Source organism: Electrophorus electricus, chromosome 4, assembly GCF_041902795.1.
Source record: "Electrophorus electricus isolate QZ-2024a chromosome 4, ASM4190279v1, whole genome shotgun sequence".
In the NCBI taxonomy this organism is placed as follows: Eukaryota; Metazoa; Chordata; class Actinopteri; order Gymnotiformes; family Gymnotidae; genus Electrophorus; species Electrophorus electricus.
Window position 1 is genome coordinate 16,820,799 of NC_137500.1, and position 16,067 is coordinate 16,836,865.

The window sequence follows — 16,067 nt, forward strand, 5'->3', positions numbered from 1 at the left end:
GATGGCATGTAGTCTGGCCTAATAAAATCTGGAAGAAAATGGTTCATGAGTTTTGAAAAGTACATTGGGAAGAATTCTAATTTTCTGATCAGGGAATCCAGCAGACTGCTAGTGAAAACACTTCTACACTGGGTCTGAATTGTGTAGCACATACCATTACAGACTACACCTTATAGGACTTGATTATGATGCCTGCAGTAGTAACCTACTGTATCTAAGAGTGTGCTTGACTAATGGTTTCTACAAGGGTAAAGTGATCTGCATTTCATACATAGGCACAGTTTTACAGTAATCTTAGATGGCAGTGACTGTGCAGCTCTGTACCAAATCTGTGTAACGTGAATAATATAATCAGAATAATAATAATAATAATAATAATAATAATAATAATAATATTCTGCATTAATACTTCTGAATTTGCCTTTATGCACCACCTTAAATAATCTTTACTATGCCAGTGTTTGGTATCTTTTTTTCAGCACAGTATTACCTATATAACCTGAAATTTTATTTTTTTTTACTTTGACATACTTTATTACACTTTATCATATAGGACCCAAAAACCACAAAAATATACATAAAATCAGATTTGAAAAAGGATGTTTACTATAAAAAAGCATTTCAAAGACTGAAAATAGAAACAGGTTGCAAACAAGAATATTTAAATGTAAAATTGAGAGTAAATTAAACTATATACAATTATTTACATCAAAATGCTGGTGTGGCCATAGGGTTTTTTTTCTTCTTTTTTTCCAAATCTGTGCCACTCCTCCAAGCAGTTTCTGTTAACTGTGACGCAGAGACCTTGCACAGGATTTGCACTTCCAAGGAATGAGCTTTCTTTTTTTGTCCACTTGGAGGCAGCATTGGCGGGTCTGGCGGCCTTCTCACTAGTATCTGTAACCTTGGCAATGATAACAGAAACATGGCAAGTGCTCCTGTTGATGGGAACCCCTATCTTGTCCACTCCACACAGTTGGGACACCATTTCAACCAGGAGGTTCTTGTGAGTTATGTACTGGGCCCATTGTGTCTTGCTGATCTCACAGTGCAGGATGTAGGCATTTGTTGTTGCAATGTCCATAAAGTGTAGGAACATTGTATGATACCAGCAAGCACTTCTGCAGTGGGTAGAGTATTACTGGAGGAGCTGGTCCGATAAGTCAACCACACCCATGTTCTTATTGTAGGCGATGACTGGGCAGGGAATGTCTTTCAGGGAGTGTCCATCTCCATCCTTCATGCTCCTCTTCACTACCTCACCAGAAATTGCAGGATGAATTGTGGAGCACACAAACACCTCTCATGTGTCCATTCACTTCACAAAGTCCAGGGCACCCTCACTGATTCAACTTACTGTGCCTCTTTTTGCTTTTCTGGTGAGGGCATTTGCTCTCCCAGTGGGACATCCTATTCAACTGACCCTGTAAGAAACACAGGCTCCAAACTTCATGCTGGCCAAGTCAAGGAACAGTGGGGGACTTGTGTAGAAACTTTCCATATAAATATAGTATCCAGACCCAAGAAATGATGGCCGAATGAGATCCATGACAGCATCATATGACAGTCCATGCCAATATACAAGTTTAAAGCCAAAAATGGACCACCCCCTTCATTCATTAGGTCAATGGTCAAAGCCCGATCCGTACGGCTTGGCTTGAAATACCTTGCTTCAAGGACTCATGGACAACAAGAATCGAATGGCTCCAAGATGGTGGAATGAACTCCAACTTGCAGTCCCTTGCAGTCTTCAAACGCAGACTGAAGACCCATCTATTTGTAGAATATTTAAAGGAGAACCAACACTGCTCACATATTGAATGACTAATTTAGTACTTATCGTAGGGTATTTTTTATTATGTTTAACAAACTCTAGCACTTATTGTTTATTGCACTTATCATTGTTTAAGATAGACCTTATGTATTTTGTATTCTAGGTACCAGCACTGATCCCTGTATTCTACAATTCTAGTTCATTGTAGTTCATTGTATTCTAGTTCATTGGTATGTTGGACTCTAACCTACTGTACTGTACTAGGATATTCTATGAGTAAATGACAAAGCACTTTTATTAGTCCCTCTGGATAAGAGTATCTGCTAAAGGCTGTAAATGTAAATGTAAATTGATGGTGTAGACATTGCTTGACTCAGCTAAGACGAAAAGCTTGATTTACCATTTTGTCCTTCAAATATTAGGTCATGCCGGTTTTAGCCTTAGTTGCCACCATTCTCTCATCGGGGTGCCAGTTCCTTTCTTGGGTGGTAATGAGGTTTGCAGGCATTGTGAATGTCATCAAGAAGAGGCTTGACTCTGAACACCTTATCAAATTGTGGTGTTCCCTTTTTCTTGTCATTTTTTGCATCCTCTTCTGGATCTTCTGGATCATTGAGGTGGATGCCCAATAGTAATGCCCTGATTCTGTGTCTTGTCATGATAGTGTCTGAAAACAGGACAGTCAAGATGTGGCTGTGTCTCCAGTAGTCTTGGACATTTGGCAGTAACACCAATGCGCTATATATGAGGAGACCAAGGAATCTGTAGAGTTACTCAACTTCAACCTCAGCCCACTTTTACTTCTTGCCCATTTTTGTTGCATGCTTGTTTTGGATAAAAACAACTGGAAAAGGTCCACAGATGAATGCATGGAATGTGTGTTTCTGGTGTTCTGCGGGGCATGAGGCTACTGTTTTGTGGGGCAGAATCAGGATCATATTCTGTCTAACAGGGCTCAGAGCAGTGGTGTGGCTGTGCTGACTGGGCTTGTCAAGATCTAGATGTGGCTTTATCCCTCCTTCCATACTTCCTCCATGTAGGTCTCCGTCTGCTCTTTGTTGGGGTTTTAGATGTTACTAGCAGCTCATAATCTCTGAGTGGGTACATTAGAATAATACATGTAAAACATTCAAGATTATTGAAGCAACACTGTACACTGTATATACAGATAAAAAAGTTTATAAAGTGTACAAAAGAGAGTAATGTGCAAAACAAAAGCAGGGTTGCCATCTTTCATTTTTTGGCACAAGACATTCTGAGGAGAATGTATTGGATGTAGTATACAATAACAATCAATTTGTTATAAAGTTGTCTGGTATCCCTTTAACTTCTGGATTAATGATTATTTAACTACAACATGCGTTTTTCAGCAGTCACTGCTGAATTTCCATTGTATAATGGCAGTTTGGTTTTTGTCATTCAGGTGTCTACTGCATGGCAGGTGGCACAATGGAAAAATATGTTAATTGATGTAAAAGATGTTTTGCAAATTCACATGTAGGTCATGATCAGAGCTTGGATAAACTTTTCTTGCTTTACTGGCAGAGTCTCATAAATCTTTAAGGGCACCAGCATCTTTTAGGTTGTGTGCAGTCTGTCTCTGTTCTTGCGGATATTTTCTTCTTGCTATCCCATTTGCACCTCCTCATCCCACAGTTGCGGCATATCTGCCGCCATGTGCAATGTACCTTAGCACAAAGACATCATGGATTATGGGAAACTGGAGGAATTTGTGACTTTGGTGACACAGATGGTCTTGGATCTAATGAGCTGTAAATAAGAGGGTGAGATTAAAGGTGAAAAAATAAGGAAGAAATAGTGTATTACAAATATAGTGGTATACCTTTGTAATAGTGAAATACAACGGTGTCATAAAAAAAAGAAATTTTGAGATGCACAGTTTTAATGGCAACAAGGAGAGAATTTCAAAAATTGTGGTCATAAATGCATTTTGTTTAACGGCCTGAGTGACACAGGACAAGGAGCAGGACGTACAGAATCGCTCGACAGAGACAGACGTTTATTGACGAACACTGAAGACACTGGCACTCACATATAACACAAGCGGTGATCACATACACAGGCATTGAGAGGGTGACCATTTTTATGGAACTGGATAAGTCCCTACTGATGTATTCAGGACAAAGGGAGCACTTCTTGGAGGCAAAGGTTTTTCCTGATTTAGTTTCGTGATGAAAAATAGGAAATACATTGAATCTGAAGTTACACTGGAATAGTACTTAACTAATTTAAAAGCCTTGAAACTTTAGGAATGCAAAGTGTTTCAGTTCATTCAGCAACTGCTACACTGCATCTCTTTCACCTTAAAGGATTTCTGTATGATTTTTAATGTTGGTGCAAGTTTATGGTTGTTCTAATGTTTTTGAAGGGTGCAGATCTTTAATAGTGTGGTGGAAAATCAGTGAAGAATGTTATGTACTTGTAGAAAATTACAAATCATGTATTGTAAAAAGTGCATGTTTAGGGGTTCTTAGGACATGTAATGTAAAAAGGCATTAATGAGACAGACACTGTCACAATTTTAACACCAGCAAAAACATACAATCAAGAAGTGCAATATATATATGTATATATAAAATATTTTGTTGGACCGCCTTTAGCTTTGATTACGGCATGCATTTGTTGTGGCATTGTTTCCACAAGCTTTTGATGATGGGAGATTTGGACCACTGCGCAAAGTCTTCTCCAGCACATCCCAAAGATTCTCAATGGGGTCCAGGTCTGGACTCTGTGGTGGCCAATCCATGTGTGAAAATGATGTCTCATGCTCCCTGAACCACTCTTTCACAATTTGAGCCCGATGAATCCTGGCATTGTCATCTTGTAATATGCCCATGCCATCAGGGAAGAAAAAAATCCACTGATGGAATAACCTGGTTGATCAATATATTCAGGTAGTCAGCTGACCTCATTCTTTGGCCACATAACATTGCTGAACCTAGACCTGACCAACCGTAGCAACCCCAGATCATAGCTCTGCCCCCACAGGCTTGTACGGTAGGCACTAGGCATAATGGGTGCATCACTTCAGCCGCCGGTCTTCTTACCTTGATGTGCCCATCACTCTGGAACAGGGTAAATCTGGACTCATCAGACCACATGACCTTCTTCCATTGCTCCAGAGTCCAATCTTTATCCTCCCTAGCAAATTGAAGCCATTTTTGACAGTTAGCCTCACTGACAAGTGGTTTTCCTAAGGCTCCACAGCTGCTTAGTCCCAATCCCTTGAGCTCCCTTTACATTGTGCATGTGGAAATGCTCTTATTTTCACTATTAAACTTATGAGTTCTACTGTTATTTTTCTACAATTTGATATCACCACAAATTTAAGTGATCGCCAATCACGATCATTCAAGATTTTTTTCTGACCACATTCCTTCCTCGAAGATAATGTTTCCCCACTGTCCTTCTACTTTTTAATAATGCGTTAGACAGTTCTTAACCCGATTTTAGTAGTTTCAGCAATCTGCTTAGATGTTTTCTCTGCTTGGTACATGCCAATAATTTGACCCTTCTGAAATAGATTAACATCTTTTCCACGACCACAGGATGTGTCTTTTGACATGGTTGTTTAACAAATGAGAAGCTACTCACTGCATCAGTTAGAGTTAAATAACTTGTTGCCAGCTGAAACATAATCAATCATGCAGTAAGTATTCAGTGGGAGGCTCTTACCTATTTGCTTAGTTAAATCCAGGTGGTGACCTTTTTTTTGGCCAGGCAGTGTATATATGTTGTTGTTTTTTTACATATATATGATTTTTACATATGATTGAACATTGTATCAGTAGTATTCCAGAAGGACTGTGCTCTTCATAAGTGCACTTTTAGACTGTGTATATTGCTTTATAACATTTCTTTGGTGCTTTAGCATCAGTAATAAAATTTTAGGATTTTGTTAGCAGGTGACGAATGTAAAGAAGTTTATAGGGCCATGTGGCCTCTTTTTGTGTAAAGTGTAAAAATCCCAGCGACCTGAAGATGCAGTTGAGGGCTTGCACTGAGAGTAGCTGTTCTCAGGCAAGAAAAAACAAAAAACAAAAAAAAACCTTAAAATAGAGCGTCTCAACCACCTCCATCCTGCAGAAGCACATGACGGCATGGGTAAAGTAGAAATTAGCAGCATCATTCTGAAACAGGTTTGTCTTAAGATCACTTAAGGCAGCAGGTCATAATGCCTAGCATAGTGTTGCAAGTGTTAAGATGATCCTTGTGTTAATGATTCACTGAAATGATGATGAAACACTGTGGCATTTGTGTTAACATTTCACTAAAAAGTTGCATCCTAATGATTGCTATTCCAACTATACATGAATAATTGGCACACTAGTCCTTCCACATTTAACCAAGTATAGACTTACATTCAGTGGAACTTTGGTTTGTGGGTGTGACTTAAATTACCCTGTATGCAGTTTAGCACTGGGATCTTCTTTGTGTGTGAGCTTGAGAACATACTGCTACTATAGACTTTAGAAGCTCTGTAATCTTCAACCTAAGCACTACACTCTATACTGTTTTCTAATGTTACCACATCAGAGACATCACAATTGCAACTAATATGCAAATTATAATCTTAATTTTCCAGGAATCACATGGATAAATTAAATTAAAGGAAAATGCAGGATGCAAAAAACAGGACAGTGTTACGATCCCACCAGGAATAGGCAGAGGTAGAACACAAATGCAGGAGGCAGTTTATTAAAGAAGGAAACATGAATGGTAAAACAAACAGAGGCAAAGGTGTAACACACACACACACGACAGGAGTAAACCAAAGTAATGACAACAGTAACACAGGCATAAGGCAAACCTGACAGAGAAACATAACTTACCATAATAACCAACAACCGGAAGACAAAACCACAGGGCTTAAATAAGCAAGACAATCAGACACTAAAACAGATACAGGTGAACATGGGAACAGCAGAAACTTAAACAAGGAGTGGAATCGAGCAACAGACGAGGGCAGAGAAAACGAAACTAAGGCATAGAACCAGGGAGTGCAGGAAGACAGGAAAACCGTGACATCAGGGACGTGAGGAAGGTGGCCATTTGTGACAGACAGCAGCTTGCCTACCATGTTTAGTTTATCATATGTCTACCTACATCTTATTTAAAGGGGTATTCCAGGCTAACTGTAACTTTATGTAAATAAATAATGTATGACTGTGTACTGAGAAAATACAGAGTTTTCTAGTTTGTTAGACAGAGATTAGGTTACTATTAGCCTGGAATGTCCCTTTAACGTAATTTATATAAGATAATAGTATTTATCCAAGTGTTACTGAGAGCACTATTAATTGTGCACCTGTGGGGTATGAAAGAAGGCACGATATGCAAGCTTTCTCCAGGCAAGCCTTCACCCTCCCACATCAGCAATAACAGGAACAATGGCAAATGTAAAACAGGAGAATAATGACAAACCTCCATTAAACTTATAGGTTAATTTCTTCATGACTGATATCTTATTGCACACTTTACCAAGAATCTAGTTCACAAAACAACTATTTAACTAGCTTGAACAAAGCACTGCTTTTCAGTTCCGAACCAGTAAAAGCACAATTTTACTTGCTATTTATGCCTTTATAAAATGTAATGAATACTGGTGCTGCATGAACATTTGGCTAAACATAACAACCAAATATCTTACAATTAAGATTTCTATTAATGTGATAAATATATGAATATTAGACGTAGACTTAACTTGCTGACAACATTCTGTATGCTTAGTATATAGATTGTTTGCTGAAACATTTAAAAGGCTATTCACCATTAACATCTCTACACTAAAAATCTCTGCACATATCATATCCAGGGCAGAGTCTGGCATTTCTGGAAAATAGATAATGTCAATCACTGATTAGTTAAAAGTAAATTTAAAAAAGGTACAGAATAATCACTAGCATGCTACTCACCTCCCCAGCCAAACACCATCTGTTTAGCAAATCCACAATGCTTGGATTAACATAATTTAGAGGGGTGAAGTAGTTCTATTCCAAATATCACATTTTTTTAGCCAGAGACAAACAATGTGTGAAGGGCATTTTATTTGTCATGACGTTTAAACAAATGGTAAAGAAAAATAAAATTATTTGTAAGGGATAGAATGGTATTCCAGAGCTCACATTTACTGCTGTGTTCAACATGAATCTGCAAATCTACAGAGACCAAAATGAAGCCTGCACCCAAATGAAGCTTAGTTATAAACATACAACAAACCAAGTATTAAACAAAGCTTGTTAAATGTACAACTGTGTAGAGTACACTCACTGGCCTCTGTGCTAGAAACACTTAACTTGTACCTGAGTTCACTGGCAATTTACCAAGCACACCACCTTTACAGGTACATGTTAAAGGGGTACAATTATAGTTTATCGCATCTATGATGCCATGCAGTTTGTCAGCCTCTACTGCATTCTGATCACTGGTTGGTCCATACATAATTTAGACAGTAGAAAATGTTAATCACACCATTGTGAGTTGAGTGTTCCTTATGCTACAAATATCCATCCAACAAAAGACAACATCCAATAAGTCAGAAACTAACTTTTGATAAAAGGAAATGGTTAAACATAAATTGCCACCCTTGACAATGAGCAAAAATGTCTGTCATGTAGAAAACTTTGCTTTATTAATAATTCCATGACTAATACATTCATTTAATTGTTGATGTGCATAGTTAATACAGAACCAAATAAGCTTTTTCATATTCTCAACATTTAGCTTGATATAACAAGTTTATTAACCTGTAATAAATGTTAGCTTTTTAATTTCTAGTTGTTCAACTTCCATTATTACCATTCAGGAATGTCCCCTAGCACCTAATACCCACCCCAGGCCCACTTTAATCCCATTGCACAACACCACTATGCACCCTTATTATGAAATGCATCACATCAATGGAACATTTCTATAAGGTTGGAGATATAAAAAAAACAACTGGATTTTTGATTAAGTGCCTCATAAACCAAATGTCCTTTTCTCTCTGCTGTACAAACATTTTCCAGGTGTCTCCTTCAATATCAAAATGAGATCTGGTCTCCAACATCTCAGAGCACAGATTTATATTGTGGTAGAATATGAATAGAGCCAATACTCTAGTCAAAAGATGCTGACTAAGGCCCCCGATTCAAAAAGCAGTTCTACATGTTCTCTTAAGAAATTAAGAAAGTTGCATCCCAAGTATGGAGACACAGGCTTTAACTAAAAATCAGATTACTTTTTTGTTGTTTTATAATCTGCATACTTTTGACATGTACCGGGAATGGAATGGAATACCACTGGTAATTTAAGGCATAAATTTCTTCAATCTTATGCTTAATGTCTGGAAGAGGATTTGTTAGTATATAAAACTTTATGTGAATACACTAAAATTACTTTGTATTGAATGATGAGTCTTAACATATTTTTATTCATATAGCTACATCTTGCTGTTTCTCATTTCCAGTTTTGCACATGGCATTTGTTGGCTAGGGCATTCCAACTTTACAAAAGTTGATTTAAGTAAAATTATATTTGCTTCACTTTTAACTAATTTGTTTATGAAAACAAATATAGCTCCTTGGATATTAATTGGATATTGCACCACAAATATGCTGTATTAGAGGGGGAAATTCATACCTGATTTTTTTTTTAACCACCAGAGAAGTAACCTTTTCTTCATTGTATAATATACTGTGATTTTTTCTGTAACAACATTGCAGCTAACAGCTCTAAGAGTTTGTTAAATAAAAGTAAAATCATGCATATATTTTCATAACAACATTCATAATGAATAATGGTAGAATGTAGTGATTTTTTATTCTAAATATCCTACAGCACTCAATTTTGTGGTAGTGATTCTATGTGATACTGATAAAGAAAAAAAAAAAACTTACCAAATCAACTACTGAAAAAAGACCAATCAAATTTAATTATTGCCATTATTTTTTACAGCAGTCAATAAAATAAAAGCAGTCATAAATAAAAGTATCTATATTTAATATAATAATTAGTCAGTCATCAGTATGAAATCATTTATCTCCATTATGTATTCTCTGATGTACTTTTAAGTATCCTGATCTGAAAAAGCTCTTCCCACACTGATCACATTGGTAGGGCCTCTCTCCAGTATGTTTTCTCTGGTGAACTTTTAAGGAACCCGGATGAGAAAAATTCTTCTCACACTGAGAGCACTGGTAAGGCTTCTCTCCAGTATGGCTCCTCTGATGGACTTTTAAAGCACTTGACTGAGAAAAACTTTTCCCACACTGAGAGCAATGATAGGGTTTTTCTCCAGTATGCACTCTCTGGTGGCCTTTCAGAAGGCCTGCATGAGAAAAACTCTTCCCACACTGAGAGCAATGATAGGGTTTCTCTCCGGTATGGATTCTCACATGGATTTTCAGTGATGTAAGGTGAGAAAAGCTTTTCCCACACTGAGAGCAGTGGTATGGCCTCTCACCAGTATGGATCCTTTCATGAACCTTTAGTGAACTCGGGTGAGAAAACTTTCTCCCACATTCAGAACAGCTGTAAGGCTTCAGTCCAGTGTGCATTCCTTCATGATCTTTCAGTGAGCTTGGATGTGAAAACCTTTTCCCACACTGAGAACAACAAAAAGGCTTCTCTCCTGAATGCATTCTTTGATGTTTTTTTAAAAATTCATGTCTAGAAAAACTCTTTCCACACTGAAAGCAATTGAAAGGCTTCTCTCCAGTGTGTATTCTTTCATGCAGCTTTAATGATCCTGAAAGGGCAAAACTCTTCCCACACTGAGAGCAGTGATAGGGCTTTTCTCCTGTATGGGTTCTCAGATGACCTGTTAATGTAGCTTGATGAGAGAAAGTCTTGCCACACTGTGAGCAAACGTAAGGCTTCTCTCCAGTATGTCTTCTTAGGTGAGTTTTTAAAAACTGTAGCCTAGCAAAAGTTTTGTCACATTGAGAGCAGTAGTAGATCTTTCTAGTATTCCTCTCTTGATTTGTTGCCTCGGCTGAAAAGATAACTGTCTGAACGTTTTGATTAATGGCTTCCTCATTGATCTCTGCATCTTTTCGTGTTTCCTCTGATATACTCTGGTCATCTACTTCATCTTTCAGTTGCACTGTAATACCTAAAACAAAAATGGCAATCAAAAGGTGATACAAAGAGTTGATTCTTTGAATTTCTTTATGGAACACATCATAAACACAATTTAACTTTTAGATACAAAGACTCAATGATAAAATCTTACTGTGTGAAGTCTAAAGAAATATTTTAGTCTCACTCATGGATCTTTTCCTGTATAATCTTTTTTTTTCAATTAAACAAATGGCACAAAGAAAGAAAGTGACTTTAAAATAGAGTTCTATGTACTAGGCTTTCCAAAATGATGACTTGTTAATCAAATAAGAACCTCCTTGTTTTAAGGTTTTATTTAAAATATTTAATCTGTAATTAGATTTATTAGGATCTGTAATGAGGAGTGTGTTACTACTATTCTACTGTTCTACCACTAGTAGTAGTGGCTTTTCATTTGGAATTTAACTGCCGCATGATTTTCACTGCACAGGCCCATTTTAAGCTTTCTTATAATTGTGACCAATCCTTTTATTACATTACTTAGCAGAGACTCTCAATTTCTAAAACTTAGAAAACAACCTGTAGACAACACTCTTAACAGCCCATACAAAACCGCATGTCAAGCTTGAATTTGCACTTTCTGTAAATCATTATCTTGTTTGTCTTTTCCCTTTCTCCTACAGTCCTGATATTAGATATATTCTGTCAATTATAATATTTTTCTCAATTCTGATATAGATGTACAAATAGGATCCAACACAAATAAGCAAAATTACATTTTAACATTGACATAAAAAAGCACTGATTTTGGGCATTTTCTGACTATGAAATTTATGTCTACTGGTCATGCAAAGACAAAACAAATGCAACACAAACTGCAAATCGACCAATTAAGAAATCCATAAGTTGACTGATGGATCTTGACCGTTAATGTAAAAGAATAATCGTTTAATTCTACGATTTGACTTTCCACAGACACACATGCTAGATTATAACCTGCTTTTTACCATCAAATGAACTGTTATGAGCAAAATATAAATAAATGATAAATAAAAACACTTGGGATTCCTAAAGGTACGTGATTCCTTCCGTACGGTAGATACTAGAGCAAAGAGTAGCCTGTAGATACAACGCATTTTACGCAGATTCTTTATTACCTGAAGTGAGGGCCTAAGACAGAATTCAATGGGTGCGAGCCCCTGTTATTAAGGACGGGCTATTGCTTAGCTGGAAGCAAGCCGTACTTTTAGCAATGTGGATTCTAACGCAGGTGAATACACCACGACATCAGCAAAACTGCAGTTCTCTTTAAAACTCACCTTCCACTCTCATATCTACGCTGGTTTCGTACTCCTCTATTTTCACTCCGCACTCTGTGAGAGTAACGTCTTCATACTCCTCTTTCATACTACATTGCATTGGGGCCACTTCCGGAAAAAACACTGAGGGCTGAAACATTGTGGAAAAAATTGACAGAGATCTGTACAATGAAAAGATTATCACTTATAAAACATTTTAACGCTTGGTATAGCTATTTTGCTTTCCACCTTCTTCTGCAAAATGACACTAAAGTACGTACAAGTAGGAGGGTACACTGCCCCCTACTGTATGAAATATCCACAACCAATAAAGCATCTCATAGGAAGATCTTCTAGAATTATTCATTACCCATCATTGATGTGATAGAGTGTTATATCACGCTCAGCATCTTTGTAGTTTTAGTTTGTAGGCATATAGTTTAACACATCATTTTTAACACATAGCGCCAGTTTCTTTGTGCGTTTTTTTTTATAATTTCTTATTATTTAGTTATTTTTTGCAAGTAAGCATTTCCACTGCACAGGCACAGATATACCACATGGATCATAATAGCATAGAGAGAAAAAACACTGAAAAAATCATTTGATCATACCCACAGAGCAGCTATGTGGGTGTCAAGATAATCCCAATTCTGAACATAGAAAGACAGCAAGTATCATGCTGCGTCCAGCAAAACTGGAAAAGAGCAAAGAATTAGACCTACTTCTACCCTACCTGACTTTGGTTAAATTTGGAACTGGTTTTAGGTTAACATCAGTTCAGTGTGCAGCAGCTGGCACTGAAGTAAATTCAGTGGTTTGTTCTCCTAGGCATCAAAGCTGAGAAATGCAGGGAGAAGTAAAAAATCCATTACATATGGCACACAAACATCAGGGAGGACTGTCCTTCTGGTAAACTGTAGCGCATCCTCAGTAATTAGTTACAGGTGACTAATTTGTGGTGGTGTCTTTGTTTTTAAATCTGCTAGGATGGCAGTTTGACTTCTCCTGCATTTCTTTGTTTTGTTTGGGTGAAGAGTCCATAAGGTAAAGAGTGGTTTTATTTTGTGTTAGCTAAATGTATTGCTTGATTTCATTGATGGCAGTCTGATAGTTGCATCCTCCCCTTAAGGAGGACAGAAAAATTGCAAAAAGAAAAATCTGTAGCACAAAAAAAAGTGGTTTAATGAGTACAGCAATCCATGTCTATAAATATTTTATATAGATTAACTATAAGTAAGTCATAGATAGCTTGAGAAAAGTGTAGTTCATTTTTAAGATTGTCAACAACCAAGGTATTGTTTTAAAAGTTCACTCAATAATATATTTATGCAGAATTGGTTTACACATTTTAATTAAATATGCCCTAATTTTGCTTATAATTTATCCAATATTTATGAACAGTAGAACTGTTACAATTTTACATTTGTTGGCTAGGGAAGGGAGGGCACAGTCACAGTATCCTCCACCAAACACATGCCTCCTGGAGTCTGTAGACACAGGCAGTGGTGGCAAGGCATGGAAATGCAGCCACACTGCACTTATTCTAGTAGTGCGAAAGTCATGTGATCCTGGGTTGGGGTGTGGGTGGATACAGTGTGCACCACACCACCCAGGGCACAGAAAACACTGCAACACCCAGGGCTTGGGGCACAGTAAACACCACACCACCCAGGGCTTGGGGCATGGCAAACACCACACCACCCAGGGCTCAGGGCATTGTAAACACTATGCCACCTAGGGCAATGGTGCCCCCTTTTGTCAACTATACATGTACACCGTGTCCTCTTTCATTGATGGGGGCTCTTTGTGTCGAGTGGGAATGGAGATGGCACCATGTTGCATCAACAGAGCCATCTTGCGTTGTTGAGGCACAGAGACCTCTTACACCCTCTTGCACCCATGTAAAACGTGCTCGTCCTGGCATCTGTAGACATAGGCAGCAGTGACAAGGCATGGAAACGCAGCCCCACTAACGGAACTTTTCTAGCATTTCGCCACTGTACAATTCAGGGAGGTTTGAGCATGGTAAGCACGGTGTGGTCCCACCTAGGTCTCGGGGCATGGTACCAACAACAGAAGCACAATCACATCAGCTACAGCACCTAGCTATATTGCAAATCTCCCATCTTTATAATTTCTGAAGGGGATGCCCTCAAACCCAGAATCTCAAACCCAAACCCTCAAACACATACCCTGATCAAATTATTTATGTCTTTAGACTCAACATTTCACAGCACACATAATGATGTTGTATAAAAATGAATAAAAAATTTGAGAGAAAAAAAATAGTGCTATAGTGATGACATATGCACTTGGTTCCAGACTAAACTTATCATTTTCCAGCTTGCATGAAAAGAGAGCCTTCTTATAGAAAGGCAGTTTACTGCTCAAACAGGCTAAGGTTTATTATATATGCATTTTTCTATATACATGCTACCTCTAAGTGAAATTATTTTTGAACACTGTGTTAATTTCCAATGCTACACTGCTGACACTCAGTTTTACAGTATGTTTTGGCCAAACCAAAGGAAAAATATTATAATGTTACTGTAGAATGTGTAATGGACATCATACACTGGATGTTGAGAATGTGGCACTTCTGTGTTTGTACCACCTTGTTTGCCTGTTTAATTTCATTTTCTGGTTTCCCTGTGTTTAATTTTCCTGTTTTGGTTTTGTTGTTTTATGTTTAGTCTGCCAATTCTTAATCTGTTAGCCATGTACTGTGATTGTTTCTTTGTGTGACTCTCCTAGCTATTTGATCCTGGTCCATTCACATGACACGCATTATGGATTTGCCCTTAATAAATCTTGCTCCTCTCAGCTATGTGTCTGTCCCTCGATTGCCCCTAAGATTACATAAGTGCTCTGATTATATAATAATCCTTGATGGTTTCCCAGTTACATCATGTTTAACAGACAAAGATCTTGGTGTAATTATAGATCCAAGTCTCTTGTTTGAAGCTTGTATAAATATTTTTAGGACAGCTTTTTTTCACCCCAGGAACATTGCAAAGATTAGAAATATACTATCATTACATGATGCAGAAAAGGCATATGCAGAAAAGTCTATGCATTTATCACTTCCAGATTGCACTACTGTACTGTTTTATTATTGGGTTCTACCACTAACTATATAAACAAGCTCCAGTTAATTCAAAATGCAGCAGCGGGAGTTTGTACTAGAACTATAAAGTCTGATCTTTTCACTCCTATCTTAGCTACACTAGATTGGCTCCCAATAAAATTAGTTATTGATTATAAAATACTTCTCCTGATCTACATAGCACTTTATGGTCTTGCCACACAGTACCTTAGGGAACTCTTGGTGCATTAGGATCTGCCACATCTGATTGGATCAAAATGCACAGGCTCTTTATTAGTACCTAGAATGCAGATAATCTTATACAGGGCGCAGAGCCTTTTCCTATAAAGTTTCCAATCTATAGAATAACCCTCTGATAAATGTTAGAGGCTCAGACTCATTATCAATATTTAAGGCTAGGCTGAAAAACAATTTGTTCAGTCAGGCATATTAAATACCTCTCATTTTAGATAAAGGTGTAGATCTGGGGGTGCATGGGCATTGAGAGTTATGGTAAACTGGGATGCTGGGATGTTATGATGCTATCACTTCACCTCTTTTTTGTCACTCAAGTTTGTTGGATGAGAGCAGTAGAATGCTGATGTTCTAAGGAGACCTCATGTCTGTATTAGCTTTTGGCTCTATCATTTTACCTGTGCTGTTATAGCTAGATCTGCCATCCTTGCACATTACATTTACATTTACAGCATTTAAGAGAATGCTCTTATCCAGAGCGACTTATAAAAGTGCTTTGTCGTTCACTCATAGAATCCTAGTACAGTACAATAGGTTAGAATCAAACATACCAATGAACTAGAATACTGTAGAATACAGGGATGAATGC

General features: G+C 37.6%; 1 protein-coding gene across 1 annotated transcript; it reads right to left on the minus strand.

The window, feature by feature from the left end:
* Positions 1 to 7,701: 7,701 nt before the first annotated feature.
* Positions 7,702 to 12,378, minus strand: LOC113575359 (uncharacterized). Its single transcript, XM_027006822.3, has 2 exons — positions 12,157 to 12,378; positions 7,702 to 10,889 (listed from the first exon to the last, which is right to left on the minus strand). Exons 1-2 carry the CDS (start codon positions 12,293 to 12,295, stop codon positions 9,808 to 9,810), a joined length of 1,221 nt encoding a protein of 406 aa, XP_026862623.2. The 5' UTR covers positions 12,296 to 12,378; the 3' UTR covers positions 7,702 to 9,807.
* Between the last annotated feature and the right edge of the window lie 3,689 nt (positions 12,379 to 16,067).